Source organism: Hypanus sabinus, chromosome 27 (genome assembly GCF_030144855.1).
Source record: "Hypanus sabinus isolate sHypSab1 chromosome 27, sHypSab1.hap1, whole genome shotgun sequence".
In the NCBI taxonomy this organism is placed as follows: Eukaryota; Metazoa; Chordata; class Chondrichthyes; order Myliobatiformes; family Dasyatidae; genus Hypanus; species Hypanus sabinus.
Window position 1 is genome coordinate 18024853 of NC_082732.1, and position 19164 is coordinate 18044016.

Consider the following 19164-nt stretch of genomic DNA (forward strand, 5'->3'; position numbering starts at 1 on the left):
TGGGAGTAAACTAAATGACCCAGAGCAGGGGTCGGCAACGTTTACCACTGAAAGAGCCAATATGGACCCATTTCCCACAGAAAAGAAAACACTGGGAGCCACAAAATGAAATAACACTGCATACAACGGGTTTTTTTTGCCTTTATGCTATGTATAAACAAACTATAATGTGTTGCATTTATGAAATTGATGAACTCCTGCAGAGAAAACGAAATTACATTTCTGCATGCAACAAAAACATTTTGAACTCCGAAAAAAAGACGTTGGGTTGAAGGTTACTCCGTAGGTAGCCTACCTTGGATCGAAGAATTAAAAGAAAGCGCGCACTGGCAGGTGTCAGGCATTGGCAGTGGTGATGTATATTAATAGCGATAAAAAACACGTTGTAGCGGTGTAGCGCTACACACAGCGCTAAAATAAAGACTGCAGTCAAAGGTAACTTTATTCGAACTAAACAGCCTTGCTTTAAAGCCTCCCTCAACCCGTCCCCGTGGGCGTGGATGCTCCAAAAGACACGTACTCACAAACCCCCGTAGGCTATCTCCCTTAGTCGGAACGGTAGCTAATTGTGAGCCGGTTCGGATGTGCCAGGAAACGGTGTCTCCGCAAAGTTTTCATATTGTACAAGATCACCATAATCTTCAAATTTCGAATTACATTTCAAAAGCTAACAAACCACGGGGAGCCGCATCACAGAGATCAAAGAGCCGCATGTGGCTCTGGAGCCGCAGGTTGCCGACCTCTGACCCAGAGGAACACACACACTCACGCCGGAAGGAATGTAGAAACTTGCTTACAGAGAACACAAGAATTGAATTCAATGCCCTGAGTTGTAATCGCGATGCGCTAACCACTACACTACCATGTTGCATGGGATGAAGCTTCAGGTTAAATTGACATGGTATGTTTAACCAATATTGGCCCTGTAGTTCTTTAAATGATGTTGCAGAATTATTCACAGCTACCCGGTGCAACAAGAGATGTTCCTTCATTGTCTCCATTGCAGAATTATTCAAGAATATAGTACTCCATCTAATGCACTGAGGTTAATAGTGAAGTACAATTAATTCAGTCCCACCAACTGTTGGAGAGGGAAGAAAGAGTAAATAACAAACTTTCCTACCTATTCTGACCAAAATGTTGATCTCAAAGCCTGCAATTTTTAAATGCTGTGTCAGAATTTTTAAATGTACTCAGTCTAAATTTGCCTTTATATAGGGCTACTTGCATTTGTTGGAACTTCTCAAAGCCCATCAAACTTCAAGAATCACTTTTGAGCTGTATTCTCTGGTATGTAGGCAAACTTTGCAGCCAGTTAAAACAGGGGTTAAAAGTTAATATGCAGTGCTTAATTATGCACAGGAAGCCGACAGTAATACCCCGACTGGGTCGGATCTGCTAAAGAATGCAGCTTGTCACTCAGGCACCCTACACTAACTGATACAGCAAACTAATGACCAGTACACAATGTCAAAGGGCCAAGTAGAACCGTATGCCCAAGTCTGCACTCTTAGGAGGAAAATAAAAATCCAGAACATATAGCCATTATCACACTGAAAGCTTAGAGTGCATAATTAGTATAACAAACACACCTTAATGGAAACAAAGCACAAAACCACTGCAAGTACAAGCATACATAGTAAACTGTATATACACATACAGGTCAAAACACTAACAATATTGTCAAATACTAAAATGTACTATATTTCTCACAAACACCTTAAGTCTGCAATAGAAATTTATGTTTTTATTTCACTTACAAATGGACACAAAACATTGAATTCAAAGAGGAATCACACAGGGCCAAAACTATTTTAAGAATATTAAGTCCCTTTTCACTTAAATGGAAACTGAGTCACTCCATTCAAAAACACGTCGAGTTGTAGAAAAAGAGGAGCCCAACAGTGTGATTAGACAACCACGGAGCAGCAAGTCTGTAGAGATTTACAGGGAGGATGGTGTAGCAGAAATGGCTCTGTGATATATTACACACAGAAGCAACAGACACTTTACAACTAGTCTACACTAAAAAACAACATAGGCTGAAGACAATGTAGCTTACTCACCCATCTCACTGACTGCGAACGAACAAGTGTTTCCTGCACAGATCTGTACAGCACCACGTCCAGGGAAGTCAAACAGTTTAACTAGGCGTGGGACCATCTCATCCTTCTGTTCAGAATGTCCAAGGCGACCATATCCTCCAAAGCCCCAAGTGAACACCCTCTTCTGAGAATCAAGAGCAATCTAAGGGAACACACATCTTGTTCAGTAAGAAAGGAACCATTCTGCTATTCCCGCCTCCCCCACAAGTCTACAGTAGCAGCTGCACAACTTGTTAATTCAAAGGATTACAGCAGAGCAACCTTCAAAGACATGTGCACTGAGGACTGAGGGGAACAGCCAACCCGACTTCACAGAGAAAAATGAGAAAAGGACAGGTGCCATCAACCACAGAAAGGGCTATGGGAACTGTGATTAAAATTAGCACTCGGGATAGAACAGAGCAGCAACCAAAAAACACACTTAACATAAATACAAAACACTGAGCAGACACAGCAGGTGTGTCAGCAGCTGGGAACAAAGGAAGAAAAGACTCGTTAATATTTCAGGAACAACCCCTTGACCAGAAGTTACTCAGAAAAAAACAGCTGCCTGCTGAATGAGTGCAAGGCAAAGCAGGCAAGATTTTCCCACCCAAAATATCAAGGCTGGCCAACAATCAGGAAAGAGAAAAAATTCTCTTCAGGTAGATAAATGGTACAGGGCAGTCAAGGAATATATTCTCTGCTTGGTTGCAGAGCATCAAGAGGTCAAGCATTCTGTGTCAATTTGATATCCACCCCTGCTGAAATTGTGATGAACTACTGGAAGTGCAGCACGCCATGTGCACCCTCTCCCCCACCCCCACAAAAAAGGTTGCCAGCTAGTTGCAGTATTTTGAACAATATTGAAGGAATGAATAGCAATACATGTTTGAGCCAGAATAACATGAAACTTGACTTGCTACTGTATTTCATCTCTGAAGTGGAAGCTCTGCTCAATAGTGCATCCTGTAGTCAGGACAGCAATCCTGATAGAGTTGCCACAGATAGTTAAAAAGTTAAAGGAGTATTGATCCTTTAGAACATGCCCCAAGAAATTAATAATGCAAAAGATATGCATGGACACTGGACAACAAGAGCAGGAGCAAGTTACTTGGCCCCACATTCCGTTAATGCCCCTGTGCTGTCTTTACGACAGTTATTTAGTTTATAATATTTTCGCTTAGTAATTCATTTGTTAGTATTTTCTAGTTAGAATTAGAAGTGTTTAAAGTATATTCATTGCATGTAAAATATATCAGCATGCGATGACATCATATCCGGTTTCGCCGCGTCTTGTGGGAAAATACCGGTTTGAGATCAACGCGAGGGTGGGGGGAGCTCACCACGAGGCACACCTGAGCAGAAGTTGTTTTGCAGGCATTAGAAATCACAGTGAGAGCAACGCTGTAAGTTAATAGATAATCGATATATTGAACTAAGATGTTAATGCCGATCCTGTTAAAAGTAACGACGGTCGATAATGTTTATGCTTTCGTTTGTTAAAAAGTTGCGGATAGTTTGCATGGAAGTGTATTTAAAGTAGTCAATGGAGCAGGTAAACTCTCCCTGTATACTGCACCTTAGTGTAATGTAGTTATAGTCACCTTTGCAAGTATTTACACTTGAAATGTGATATTAAGGAAGGAACAAATACTGTATCAATCTTGTATTGTTTTATCAACAGTTTTCACCATATGTTAATGTGAAGAGTGAACAGTAAATGGTTAATCTTACTGCGATCTGGTTTCATTGACTGTGGTTTATCTCGACGTTGAATTCGGCGTTATTAATACACCCGAAGGAGAGCGTTACAACTGGACAACAAGAGCAGGAGCAAGTTACTTGGCCCCACATTCCGTTAATGCCCCTCCTCTCCTTCATACCCCATCCCTGACATATTTAGTTGTTTGCCTGTTCTCCATCTCCCTCTGGTGCTCCCCCCTTTCTTTCTCCTGAGGCCTCCCGTCCCATGATCCTTTCCCTTCTCGCTCAGTATCACTTTCGCCAATCACCTTTCCAGCTCTTAGCTTCATCCCACCCCCTCCGGTCTACTCCTATCATTTCGCATTTCCCCCTCCCCCCCTCTACTTTCAAATCTCTTACTATCTTTCCTTTCGGTTAGTCCTGACGAAGGGTCTCGGCCCGAAACGTCGACATCGCTTCTCCCTATAGATGCTGCCTGGCCTGCTGTGCTCTACCAGCATTTTGTGCGTGCTGTTGTTTTATAAAATTAGGAATGCAGGGAGGCAGAGAGACAAACCCAGGAAAGTTGCAAGTCACCACGGAAATGCTACTGAATAAATTGGTAGGCTCTGAACAGAGCTGTGCCCAAGTCAAAATGGAATTTTCCTTGCTGATGCAAAGATTTTAATTTTCAAGAATTCCATGGATTGGGACAAGTACTAATAACTTCCTATTTCAAAAGGGGAGGCAAATGAGAAAACTCTAAGCCAGTTAGCAACATGCATTATAGGAGAAACATTACAAGCTATTGTTAAAGACTTTGCATCTGGACATTTGGAAAATGTAATCAGACAGAATCAACATGGTTTTGTGAAAGGAAAATAGTGTTTGACCAATTTAATGAAGTTAATTTAAGTAGTAATGGAAGAACAAGTGGTTGCACTAGACTTAGATTTCCAAAAGTCATTCCATAAGGTGCTGCTTCAAAGAGGGCAAAAAAAAATTAAATGGCTCATGGTGTCACAGGAAACCTTCTGACTTGGATACAAGATTGGCCGGTTGACAGGAAACATCAAGCAGCATAATCGGTTCTTTGCAGGATGGCAAGGTGTAATCAATGATATGTCACAGGGACTGACATTAAAGCTTTGCACAATTTATATATGCAAAGATATTGTGCCTAAACTGGCTGATGACACAAGTTAGAAAAAGTTACAAGGAGGCTACAAAAAGGACACAAGAGAGTTTGCACAACTGGGCAGAGACCTGGAAAATGGAGCATAATTTTGGAAATGAAAGCGTGCCCTCTGGTTGGAAAAAAAAACATTATAATATCTGAACAGTGACAGACTACAGATACAGAGGGATCTAGTGATCCAGGTATCAATCCTCAGGATGTTGGTATGTAGGTGCAACAAGTAATTAAGAATACTAACAATATTATTGGGAGGAAGCTTCACACAAAGCATGAGATTATACTTCACCTATATAAGGTGCTTACAAGACTACATTTGGGGTAATGTGTATAGTATTAGTCTTGTTACTTTATGATGTAAGTGCATTAGAAACAGCGACCGTAAGTTCAGTAGAACAATATCTGAAACGGGCGAGTCACCTTTCGCTTATTTGGTCCAGCATTTTGAAGAGTGATAGGGGACTTGACTGAAACAAGATCCTGAGAGAACATTAGGGTCAATGTGGAGAGGATGTTTTTAAATAGTGCAAGCATCTAGACTAGGGTTCTCTGAATAAAGCCAAGAGCTTGCCCATTCAAACAGTGTCAAGATTCAGGGGTTGAGAGCTTCGGAAATAATTTTCTTCTTAGGAACATTTTAAAGCAGATTACATATTTGCAAAATGAGGTGAAGTGTTACCATGGTCAATGGAAAATGGAGATGCGGTTACAATCAAATCATCCAGGATCTTATTAAATGGTGGAGCAGGCATGGCAGTGGTCAAGTGGCCTACTCCCATCTTTATCTGCTCCACATATATGCTGGAAGGTAAATGCTTCGTGTTTGCCAACACATGTCAGGAGAATATTAATATTTGGAACAACCCAGAGTTTCCAGATCAAATCAATACCTCTTTTTCCTCTCCCATCCCCATAAATAGGGACTAAGTACAATATGGCAGAATACAAAAAATGGGTTAGCTGATTTTCAGCGTATTCTTGAAGAAGAAAAAAAAGATTTTCAATCCAATTTGCTCTTGCCCAAGGGACAGAAATATTCCCTCAATCACAATTTCCCCTCAAATTATTTCCTTTGATTAAAACTACAAGAGAGATTATACTGAGTAAGGAGTTTGTTGATAGGCACCTCAAAGTGATATCATTATTGGCAGAGAAGGTTCCAGTGCAGTGGGCATACCCCACAGGTTTTATCACAACCATATATCATTCTCTCATACCGTGTGGTTTGCTCCACAGGCCACTTCACGGACAACAACATTTGGCACTGGTAAAATTTGACCATCCTTAGTCTTCTCCAGAAAGATGGCCACCCGCCGAGGTACCACCTCGCAGTCAAACTCAATTCTCTGGGCCCGAGCAATGAATTTTCCATCAGAGTTGTGACCTGTTTGGAAACATAAATTACAGCATTTCACACGAAGAAACAATTCTTTACTGTTCCACAGATCTCCCATCATCTCTGCCACATTTTGAGTAAAGGTATTTCAGGAATTCACTTATGAATAATATTTGTTACCAATGCCTCTAATTTTGCACACCAATATGTGGGTGCATTGAAAACTACTCATTTTATATAGACTTTCAATCGATAGATCAACAAAGTGATGCTTTAAATGTTAGCCACAAAAATTGATGAATTCTCTAAAGTGTTTCACAAGGACCTATCAGTACAACATATGCAACACATTACTAACATGGAAATGTACTTCAGGCCTAGAACAACTGGTCACATTTATTGTTTCTCAACATTCAATGAAAGACAAGTAAGACAGGCCGAACTCTGGAAAAAAATACTTAGGATAATAATATAGGTAGACTTTGGTTATATTTAAAATACAGAACCACTATCATTCATATCAAAGATTTCTTTTACATCAAAATCTTATGCAGATGCTCACCACTTAGAATCACTAAAATATGGTGTAGGATACAAACATTTTCCCCATTCTGAAGAGAGGAACAAACAGAACCACAGTACAAATATGATTAAAACTAATATAAAAGCCTCAAGGCTTTATATCTTAACATAAAGCATTTGTAACAAAATACATGACCCAATGGCACAAACAGACATTCGAAAGTTCATGGTCAAAATATGTATATTACCTTGACATTCATTTTCTAGTAAACATTTACATGGAAATAAAGCAACGCAATAGATTTTACAAAAAAAAATCTATATAAACAGACAAAGGCTGATAAATAATCAATGCATGGCAGGAAACAAACTGCACAAATAAAGAAATATTACCGAGAATGAGTTACAGGGAGTCCTAGAAAGTGAGCCTGTAGGTCGTAGAATCAGTTCAGAGTAGTTGGGATTGAAATTATTCACACCAGCTCAGGAACCTGGTGGTGTGGTGACCTCCTGTCTGATGTTAATAGTGAGAAGAGGGCATGACCTGAATGGTGAGAGGCTTTGATGATGGATGCTGCTTTCCTGTGGCAGCTCTCCATGTAGCACTTCCAATGGTGGGGAGGGATTTGCCCTTGATGGACTGAGTTGTGTCCACCACTTTCTGAAGTCTTCTTCATTCCCGGACCTTGCTGTTTCCATACCAAGCTGTGATATAACTCCCCAATGTGTATCTATAAAAGCTTGTAGAAATTTCTGGCAACATGTTGAATCTATTCAAACCTCTAAGAAAACAGAGGCAACGTCATGCCTTCTTTGTGATGGCACCCATACAGTCACCCAGGACAGATCCTTTGATTCATTAACAACAAGGAATTTAAAGCTATTTTGACTCTCTGCACCTCCATTCCCTTAATGAAGGCTGGTTCATGGACTCTGGGCTTCTTCCCCCTGCAGTCACACCGCTCAACCAGATTTTCAGACTCCCTCTGAGAAGATTTATCACTACCTTTGATTTGGCCGATAGTGGTGTCATCAGCAAACTTAATTGGAGAAATGCCTTCCAAACCGTATTGCACAGTAGTTCTATATTAATATAGAGAGCAGGATTTTGCTTTGGAACCTCTGCTGCCCAAGAGGAAGAGTTAAGCAGCTTGGGTTTCTGCTTTAGAGTTTAGAACAATTAGGGGGTAATGCAATTGAAACAAATCTGGTGGAGGGGGGTAGAATTTGACAGGGCAGCTACTAAGAGGTTATTTTCTCACAGGAAAGTGTGAAACCAGATCAAATAGATTCAATATAAGGGGCTGCACATCAAAGACAGATGAGTAAGAAATTCTTCTTTGGAACTTGCAGGTTTTGGAACCCCTAGGCAGAGTGCTCCAGTATTTAAGGCTTTGTGGAAAAGAGCAGGAAAGTGGGTGAAGGCTGTCAAACGGCCACAATCTTACTGAATGGCAGAGCAAGAGTGATGGACTCGATTGCCAATTCCTGTTCCTTCATACCATGCAGGCTAGTCAGACCACTTCCTAATACTTGTCTATTACTTGTGAAAGGCACAGCATTTCAAGTACTGAAACAGATGCCAAATTTAAATTTGAGGGCGCTTGTTCTCATCATTCTGTGGATGTTTTTTTTCCCAAATTCTCCCCTAACCCTTCTAACATTAATTTTACGTCTCTCGGTTATTTCTGTACCCAGGGAAATAGATCCTGCCTGTTTATCTCTTTTTTCGTGTTAGATATACTTCTCGATTAAATCTCACCGTTCGGAAATAAACAATCAGATTCCAATTTTCTCTCAAACCAATGTTCACCTGCCCCCTAAACATCTCATTTTTGTCCATCTCTTCTGCAGCCCTTCAGTATAATCACACCTTTCCCATGCGATAGAACAATTTACACAACAGCATGAATTTGATTCTTCTCTCCACGCACCAACCAAAAAACACCAAGCATTCTGAAAGGCACTTTTTTTTTAAAAAAAGCTATTACCTACTTGTCTTGTTATCTCTGAAATGTAGACACACAATAACAATTCTATGGTCCTCCATTCTTCTCAGAAGCCCCCAATATATTGGCAATTTCTATGCCACATTTGACTTTCCAAAGCACAGCACCTTGCAACTGTCCAGATTAAATTCCATTAACCACATTAGGTAGATTGCTGCAGACCAACAAACCACTAAAAAACTTCAGGTATCCCTAAATGACAAGTTCCCATCTCTCATCGTCTTGCAACCATGTCTCCATATTGGACACAGTTAATACCTGTTCACTTCTATTTGTGCCTTTAGGTTATGAATTTTGTTACAAAAGCATTGTGTTAAGATACAAAAGTCTTAAGACTTGCTTTCCTATCAATTTTAATCACACTTTTTTGTATCGTAGTTCATCTTGGCCTCTGCACAACACAGAAATACACTAGAAGCAACAAATGAGCAGAGTATGGACATTCATTTCTGCTCGTTCTCCACGATGGTCATCTCCATGGTGCTGAGACTATGAAGCCTGCCCCAACTGCTGTGCCCCAATTTGATAGAAGTAATAACAATTATGAGAGTACAGATAGGGTAAATGCAATCCAGCTCTTACAACATAGGCTGGGTAAGAGAAGAACTAGAGGTTACCAGTTAAGAAGGTGAAATATATTCAAGGGGAGCTTCTTCACTCAGAGGGCGGTGCTAGTGTGGAGCGAGCTGCCAGCTGAAGTGGTACATGCAGATTTGATTGGAACGTTTAAGAGAAGCTTGTACAAGTACATGGATGGAAGGAATATGGAGAACTATAGTCCAGGTGCAGGTCAACAGGATGAGATGGGATCACAGTTCAGAATGAACTGTATCTCTGCTTTAGTGCTTTAGGATTCCAATTAACAGGAAAAAAATGACAAACATCAGATACAAAACGATACAGAGCATCAGTATTGAAAAGTATACCACAGGGAAATGCCGATCAGCCCACCTAAAGTGATGCTTTGAGGATATGTCACTATTTTGACTTCTCCCTTGTGTGCCAGGCCATTTTTATTTGTCAAGATCTACATTCCTGACAGGTTTTCTGGTCATTAACATAGAATCCATGGGATTCTGGCCACTGTACTTCCTATATTACTGCAATGTCTGGAGCGATCAGCCCAGCCACAGCTTTGCATTAAAAACAACAGAGGAAGGGGAGAAAAATAACAGAAGGTATATACTCCAATTACAACAAGAGAAAATCTGCAGATGCTGGAGATCCAAACCAAAAGAAAAAATCCACACACACACACTCACTCTTAGAGGGACTCAGTAGCCCAGGCAGGTACTCTATGGAAAAAAAAGGGTACTGTTCACGCTTTGGGCCAAAAACCTTCAGTCCTGCAGAATGTACTGGCAGCCATCTACACACTCTCATTTACATTACAAATTTCAGGAATATAATAAATACATGGTAGAAAAAAAATTAAAAGGACTAGGAGGAGAGGCAAAAAGAAGAAAGTGATAACTATTAACACTAAGCTGAAATCCAGCAAATCCTGTTCCGTCTCATTAAACTACAGCTTTAAAAAAAAACCATATTCACACAAGGAAATTAAACTAATGACTTCCAATGCCTTAAACTGCCATTGATCATAAATGAAGCATTCACTAAAAGTAACAATGATTTTTTTTTTGTAACTTTTTGAATCCAGGCAAGTTGCTCACTTCATCAGGGATCAAATTCAGTCCACTGTTTAATCGGAACCTGTGCTATATTTCACGTTGGAAACTTGGTGCACCACCACACTCTTGGAAGTGAGGCAGACTTGTATTTGTGGCACATTGCATATCCGTTCTTAAACGTTCCAAACTGTTTTGAAATACAGTCACCATTGTAATGAAGAAATATTAAAAAGGAATTAAGACCTGCCAAGAAAGCATCTATAGAGAAAGAAACAAAGCTAGCACTTAATGCCACACTATCATCAGAACAGCTTTCCTGGCTTGGATGAAGGATTATTGATCTGAAGGTCTGTTTCACTGTCCATAAATACTTCATGACTACCGAGATTTATTTTAGATTTGTTTCATGAAGCTGGACATGTTGCATCAGTCAATTAGGAAGAACTCAATACAATGCATCATGTAATGATGTGTCAATTTCCATGGGACATTTAACAATGAGGCAGCAGGGGAAAATAAAAGCATTTACAATCATCTTCATTCTATTGAGACATCTCAAAGCACTTCACAATCAATGGTCACTATTAAATTTGGGAAACGTGTTGGCAAATTCAACAGTTAACTGCACACAGCAAAAATCTAAAGAACAGTTCTGAATATTCAGTATGTGGGGATTTTTTTCTGGTCATTTTCAGTAGTTTACCATCTTCATTCCAGTTCGTAATTTGAATTATGTGGTAAAACGGGAGATTTGGCAGACAAGTATCGAAATACAAAGGGTTATTCCCCACCCCTCAAAAACACACACAGACTTACCAAGCTGTCCATATTCCGGATGGCCAAAAGAATAAAGGTTCCCTTTACAGTCAGCGATCATACTGAATTCTGCACCACAGGCGATTTTCACAATTGGCTGGCCATTGTACATAATCTGAAGAGAAGAAAATGAGAAGAATAATCAGAACTAGCCGATTAGTCCACTGGAGTTTAGATAAGGTCTAGTATTAAAATGGTCACAACACAATTTTAAATTGCACAAAATTTATTGTCCTTTCTGCAGCTACAATATTCTAAACATATCCTTCGTTTGATCATCTGATCGCTAAGCATGCGTATTTTATTTACTGACAAATAAATTACAGTGATGCATCTTCAGTCACCCCTTATGACCATAACTGAAGGCTTCTGCAAACCTTCTCATGCTCCCACCAAGACCCTATGAACAAGCAAAACTTATAAACATTGTGGGAAAATATACTTACAGCAAAATTCACTGGAAAATCAGAAGCAGCAAAGAGCCACAGCAAGATCTATTACAGTTAATATCCTCCCTATTCCACCCACTTGGCTTTGCCTATAAACTTCTAGCTTGTCCTCCTTCCCCCCCCCACCCCACTCCTGCAACCCTTTTATTCTGGAATCTTCCCCCTTCCTTTCAGCCAAAAATGGTGACTGTTTATTTATTTCCATTGATGCTGCCTGATCTGCTGAGTTCCTCCAGCATTTTGTGTGCATTTCTCTGGATTTCCAGCATCTGTATAACTCGTCAACGTGGAAATACCATGCAGAAGGCACTTCTTCAAATGCCAAGCCTCTACTATGCAGCTTTAACCCAAGTTCTTTACAAAGAATATATTTTAGTGATGCACTACATAAAATCTGCATACAGAGGGAGGGGAGAAGGTGAATGCAGAATACTAAGAAAACTCAAGAGAGACAAGCAAAATGGCCATGAGGTCCTGATGACTATTCATATTCAGTACCTTTGCTGAAAACACGAAGAGACCAGAATACAATGTCCTCAATCTCCATCATATGCAAACAGCTAAACATTCAATAAACTCGCATGAAAATGGATCCATTTGCAGAGTGTGCCACTGAATTACATTTCACAGGCTCAGAGTTTGAAGTTGCAAAATGTAATACCAAGCAATTATGAGAGATTGGTCAGGTGGATGGGAAGTATCTGTTAGACAACTCCTTACCTGTGCAGGGCAAGGCTCTGCTTCAGTCTGGTTTCCAAGGCCAAGCTGTCCCATTTTGTTCTCACCAAAGGCATAAACTGTTCCATTTTCTAAATGTAAAAATAGGAAAACTTGTAACTCATTTGTCAATTATAAAACAAAATAGCTCTCCAACACTGCAACAAAGGAGATGACAAGAATTACTGACACTCGCTTAGATTTTCAATATTAAAATTAGTGACTGATGTTACCCAATACCTGCAGCTCATCTTCTTGCAGCCAAGCTTCTCTCTGGCTCAGAACACCGAAGCTGCCACTTGCGGGCAACTAGTTAACAAGCAAACAGCAGAGTTTTGCTCTGCTCAAAGTTTCACTGTGAAGTTGGTACAAGCTTGGTAGTTGATCCATTTCAGCTTAAAATTTGGGAATCGGTCTTGGGTTTAAAGGACGAGTCAATTAGATAAATCTGCGCTAATTAGAAAGACGGACTTGCACATTGCCAAGCGATGTGAATGACAAGCAAACAAATTCACCATTTTGATAGTTGGCCATTTGGAATTAACAGGGATCACTTGACAAGTTGAACAACTTGTCGCTGCACATCACAACACAAATGAAGAGCAACATTGTTTGCAATAGAACTGTAGGCCCACTATCAATCGGACTCAGAAGACAGAGAGAAAATGAAATTGTTTTTGCAAAAGGGAGATTATTTTTTGATTATACTCCAGTGCAGTCAGATGGGAATCTCTTCCTTTAGTCAACAGAATGTAATGCGTTTAGTCATTTTGATTTAAGTTAATCAGATAATAATTTACGCAACAATGATAAATGCCTTGCAGTTAAAAAATGTTCAGAAGTTGCAAATTGTTTGGTAGATTTACAGCTTTCACAATAACTTCATTAGGGTGCTGGTGGTATAATAAACACAGCTGTTCCGCAGGAAATTATCTGCCATTTCTGATTTGAACTGTCTTCACCTCCAGCATGTTATCTGTTGCTCCAATTGGACCTACAAGGCCACAAATCTATCTTCACACCACTTAGCCATGTTCAATACAAAAATTACTCAACATTAGTGAGCAACTGCAAAAACATTTCCATTATTTTTACCCAAGTATGAGAGAAAACACAGCAATCGTACAAACCTTGGCAAATGAAAATAGAGAAGAGCTGGGAGCTCGTGGGCTAACTGGAATAGTTTAAACTGCACTGTTCTACAAATTGGGAGCTAAAGGCCACAAGTGAGCAAACAAAATCTTGAGCTGCAGTCCATGACTTAATAGGCAAGATTTATACATGTTCCTCATCAGACCGTTAAGCCATTTTGGGCGAGGAAGCTGAAGGATTGCATTGTGGCATCCAGAAGACAACCAGACACTTCAAATAAGTAGGAAATTAAATCAGTCACTGGTTTAACAAACAGCCAAAGGATCCTCCCCATCAAATGCTCTGCTTCACTTCCACTTCAATGAAATGGACATCGGTGACTATACATAGAAGTCTTTCATCTATCAACTTCCCTTGAAGATATCAAAACCCACAACATTTAGATTCAGTCAAAACGGGGGAGCAGTCACCAATTTGCCATGCACCAGACAAGTTCCAGCAAGCAACGGAACACATCAAGAAACTCATTACAATTCTATTTGGAATAACATTAACAGGATTTTCTCCCACAAACTCAGACCTTATTAGGTCTCTAATATGAGAGGGGGAGGGCTGTGGTGTGACATTTCCCTCTCCCATCTTCCCCAATCAAATTTTAAGGGGGTATTATTACTACAACTCCTACAGTTAAAAAGCTGATTAAATTGTCAAAAAGAGAAGATTGCCCAAGGATACAACCACAAGAGTATCCAGCCCAAATTCTCTTCCTCAGAATACACTGCACGTGCATTTTTACTGAATTCAATGCAAAGAACTGCAGGAATCAACAAATGATAAAGAAAAAGTAGTGCCTTAAAGTTATATTTGTTTTTTTTATGTTTATCACACACAGAAATATAAACAATTATTTATAGCTTACTGCTAAACTACCTTTCCATTATTACAGAAATTAATAACCTTCATTTCAGGTTAATTTTCAGAATGGTAGTTTTTGCAGAAATGTTAAACACTAATTTGAGGTAGACTACGTTATGGAAGTTTTCAAAGCCAATTAGCTCAGTTCTGTCCATACAGAAAAATAAGAGTATCTGTTCAGTATAAAAAAATTACGAAGACAACATTAGGGTTTTCCATACAATCCAAACGCTACCTGTTAAACAGAGACTATGGTTACGTCCACAAGCTCCTGCAACAATTGTCTGATCTTTGAGAGCATCAATCAGTCTGGGGACCTCTCCTCGCTTTGTGTCTCCATGTCCAAGCTGCCCCTTCTCACCTCGACCTAAGCAGTGAGAAAACAAACAAGAGAAAAAGAAAATCAATCAAAAATATTCTTCAACATGAATTGAATACTATACGAATCAAACTGGAGCCAATATTACCAGGACCTGTAGGTGCCTTTCTTGTTTTGATGCATTGAATGGTTTGTCTTAAAATTTTTGCCTTCTATCAAAAGATCAGTTTACATTAAAGTTATTCAATTTGATCGTTTAAGTGAACAGAACTGATAAGGCAATACCAAAACCCACAGCTTAATTACCCAGTACAATGGGTGTATGGAAGTTGGCAAAAATGTTCAGGTTCATCATAAATGCAACAATGGTTTTCATAGAAGTAAAGTGATGAAGAAACTGCAAGTTACAATTGTTACCAATAAAGAATTCAAAATATTTCTTGAGAGACTAGTTGCAATGTGGAACTCACCACTTCAGGGCACAAATAGCATTGAAAATGATGTGGGAGAAAGGAACAGAATGTTAAACTAATGAGACTAGATGAAAAGACAGAGAGAAGATACATTTTGCACTTTTGGTTTTTACATCTATGTGAAATTTACAGCTCAATCATGCACAAACAGGAAATGTACCAGAAACTGGAATCACTGTCTATATCCCTCCCAAGTAATTGAAACAGACTGCAAACTGACATCATACTTGACCCATCATGGCCAAGTCACCTTCAGGACCACAAATTTCCACCTCAGCAGATTCCAACCTTGCTTCAGCTCAACTGCTGGTACTGTATTCGTGCAGATCTTTGTCAGCACTGTGATCATTTCTGGCCAGCCTGCTTCATTTCAAATCAGCCAAAACTCTAGCCGACTATAAGACAAAAGGCAGGAGTAAGTCAGCAGGTCAGCAGAAGGAAGGCAGCTAATGCAAAGGAGCTAAAGGGAGAACGCAAGGCAGAAAGGTGATGGTTGGAGCCAGGTGAAGAGTGGTATGTATGATGGGCAGATGGAGGCAGATAAGGAGAAGGGGAGGATGAACGCAGACACATCTGGAAGACTAAACCTTCTCCTCCCTACATCATTCTGCAACTGCTCGGTTCATGCATCCCTCAACCACTCCACTCCATTCCATCCCAGGCACTTTACCCTGCAAGAGTAGGAACTAAAAGGTCTGTCCATATGCCTCCACCCTCAAGATCATCCAGCAACCTAAACAGCCCTTCCAGGTGAGGCAGAGATTCACATACATGTCACCCAAAGTTAATCTATTATATTTGGTGCTCACTATGTAAACTTACCTACATCAACCAAGACCAGCTGTATTTCAGGTGACCACCTTGTCAACCAGCACCTGCATTCTAGGCACCAAATTCTGAAATTGCTCCCAAAACCACACAGCCTCCCTTTAAAACATTCCTTAAAACTCACCGACAAAATGCTGGAGGAACTCAGCAGGTCAGGCAGCATCTTGGAAAAGAGTAAAGGGTCTCAGCCCGAAACATTAACTGTTTACTCTTTTCCAAGATGCTGCCTGACCTGCTGAGTTCCTCCAGCATTGTGTGTGTGTGTTGCTTTGGATCGCCAGCATCTGTAGATTTTCTTACGTTCTTAAAACTCAATCCGAGATGGGGGGGTGGAGTTTCAAGATGGCGACGTAGACATCTGCCTTTTAGGTGCTCTTCATGTTTTAAGCTATAATCACCCTTTAATCAAATCTTTTCGTACCTAACTACATGGGTTGATATTTACGATTTATTTCTTTTTTAAAATAATACTTGATTTAATTTTTTCAAACTTAAAATGTCTGTACCTAAGAAATCGTCTAAAGACCCTATATCTCTCGATGCAATCTCCAGTCTTCTGGATACTAAACTTGCAAGTCTGGAAAATAAACACTGCGAAAATGTCTGAGCTTGAAGATGTCGTTAGATCATTTGATACCAAGCTTCAATCGCTGGCAGTAGATATTGAACGGCATGAAGAAAAGTTTGCGGCTCTTGACAAGATAATTTGTGAAAAAATACGTACAATCGAAACTTTGGAGGAGAAGGTACGATCGACCGCTAAAATAGTGGAGCAGAATAAGTTTAAAATCACCGATCTTGAAAACCGATCTCGCAGACAGAACTTGCGTATTATTGGATTTCCCGAAAATGTTGAGTCTGGTGACTTAACTGAATATTTCTCTAACTTATTGTGGGAAATTTTTGGCGAGGACGCTTTGCGAGTTAAACCTACTATTGACCGTGCCCACAGAGTTCCGAGATTTTCGGATGCGAGAGACAAGCCACGAGCTGTGATTGTCCGTCTCCATTATCCTCGGGAGAAAGAGCTTTTAATTCGATTAGCTCGTCAGAAAGGTATGATTTCTCACAAAAACAACAAGTTTCGTATTGTGGAGGATTATTCATTCGAGGTGATGAGGGCGAGAATCGCTTTTAAACCGGTGATGGCAGAGATTCATTCGATTGGACTTAAACAAGCTTTAAGATACCCAGCGAATCTCAGAATTACGTTGAGTGATGACAGTCAGCGCTTCTTTAATACTCCGGAAGAAGCGAAGAAGTTCGTTGAAGAATATCGGTCTTCTAGTACAAGTTGAACTATGCGTTATGTTGAAGAAGAATTTTTGGAGAGAAGACGCCATTCCGCTTTTAGGCTTTAACTTATGAAGCTGCGGTATAGCTTTTTACTTTGGTCTGTAGACCTGTTTTTTTTTTATTATCATGATTTACAGATGCTCTTTTAATTTTACTATAATGTTTTTTTTAAATTAAGTTTTTTTTCCTCTGGATTAGATATACACGTTAAGATTTTGTAATAATGATTTATTTTTTAAGATGTCGTTTCTTTTTCCCATAACTTTGCTTTCCGTAAGCGTTTATTTGCCTGTATTTGAGAATGGGACGAATGTCTTGAATTTTTGGACCTTTTTTTTTAATATATATTGTAGTGGTTATTGAATCCTTTTTTAATCTTATTTTGATGACCTTTTTTTTTAAAAAAAAAGATTGGCGAATTTACATTTATATTCTGTAATATGGTCCTTTCAAAATGTCGTTTCTTCTTCCCATAAGTCTGTTTTTGAAACGTCATTTTCTTATATTTGAATATGGAATCTTTTTAAAGGCATATTACACTACTTTAAATTTCAATGGTTATCCTTTTTTTTATTAATGATTTTTTGCTTTTTATATTATTTTTTCATTTTGATTGATATATATTCTTTCTTTTTACAACCCTGTATTTATATCTGGGTGTTATATAGTTTCTCTTTTCTTTCTTTTCATGAAGTTGCCATCTTGAAAATGGGGGTAATATTAGTATTAGTTTGTGCGCCTGCTGCTTGGCTCTTTTTCGAGGGGTTGGGGGAGGGGGTAGGGATCTTTTTTCACGCTTTTGCTTTTTATTTTTTTGCTTTTAGTTTATGGGCCAACTTTAAATTATTAATATTGTTGAGGTGTCATGTTCTCCGGTTGCTCCTGAATCATTTTTCCTTCTTCCTGAATTATGGGTTATGTGTCTTTTTAACCTTTTATGATATACACAACTAATATTGGCATGATGGATAAGTCTATTAATTTTATCTCTTGGAATACTAATGGTTTAAATCATCCGATTAAACGTAAAAAAATATTTAAAGTATTCCATAGACTAAACGCTAATATTATTTTTGCACAGGAGACCCATATTAGGAGGGATAATCAATGTTTTTTTAGGTTCTGGAAGGGTCAACAATTTCACTCGAATTGTACCGCCAAAATTAGGGGTGTGTCTATTTTTATAGACCCCTCAATTTCGTTTACACATCATGAAATTATTTCTGAGCCACAGGGCAGATTTTTGTTGATAACTGGTTCACTTTTTAATCGAAAAGTGGTTCTAGTTAATATTTATGCTCCAAACTTTGACTGCCCTGAATTTTTTTAAACGTTTATTTACTTCCCTTCCTAATCTAAATGAATATATGTTGATAATGGGTGGAGATTTCAATTGTTGTTTGAATCCTTTGATGGATAGATCTAAACCTATCCGAATTCTTCCGAATAGATCAGCCTTACTTATAAATTCTTTTATGGTTGATACGGGAATTACTGAAATATGGCGGTTTTTGAACCCTAAAGATAAAGAATTTTCATTTTTTTCACATGTATATCACAGTTATTCTAGAATTGATTATTTCCTTATTGATCATCGTTTTCCTTATTGATCATCGTTTATTAACGGATGTTACTGATTGTAAATATGATTCTATTACTATTTCGGATCATGCACCTTTGAAGTTATCTATCAAGATTTCAGACTTTTCCAATAATACTAGATCTTGGAGACTTAATGCTACTTTGCTTCAAGACCCAGAATTTATCACCTACATAAAACGGCAAATTGACTTGCT

At 39.1% G+C, this 19164-nt stretch overlaps 1 protein-coding gene across 3 annotated transcripts in view; it reads right to left on the reverse strand.

Moving 5' to 3' along the window:
* rcc2 (regulator of chromosome condensation 2) overlaps positions 1 to 19164 on the reverse strand; it is a 48019-nt gene that overhangs the window by 9112 nt on the left and 19743 nt on the right. For all 3 annotated transcript variants that reach the window (XM_059951816.1, XM_059951815.1, XM_059951814.1), the window contains 5 exons: positions 14688 to 14819; positions 12449 to 12537; positions 11280 to 11394; positions 6183 to 6349; positions 2067 to 2247 (listed from right to left, as the gene is read on the reverse strand). In XM_059951816.1, coding sequence (XP_059807799.1) covers positions 2067 to 2247; positions 6183 to 6349; positions 11280 to 11394; positions 12449 to 12537; positions 14688 to 14819 — 684 coding nt within the window. The remainder of the gene's footprint in view (positions 1 to 2066; positions 2248 to 6182; positions 6350 to 11279; positions 11395 to 12448; positions 12538 to 14687; positions 14820 to 19164) is intronic.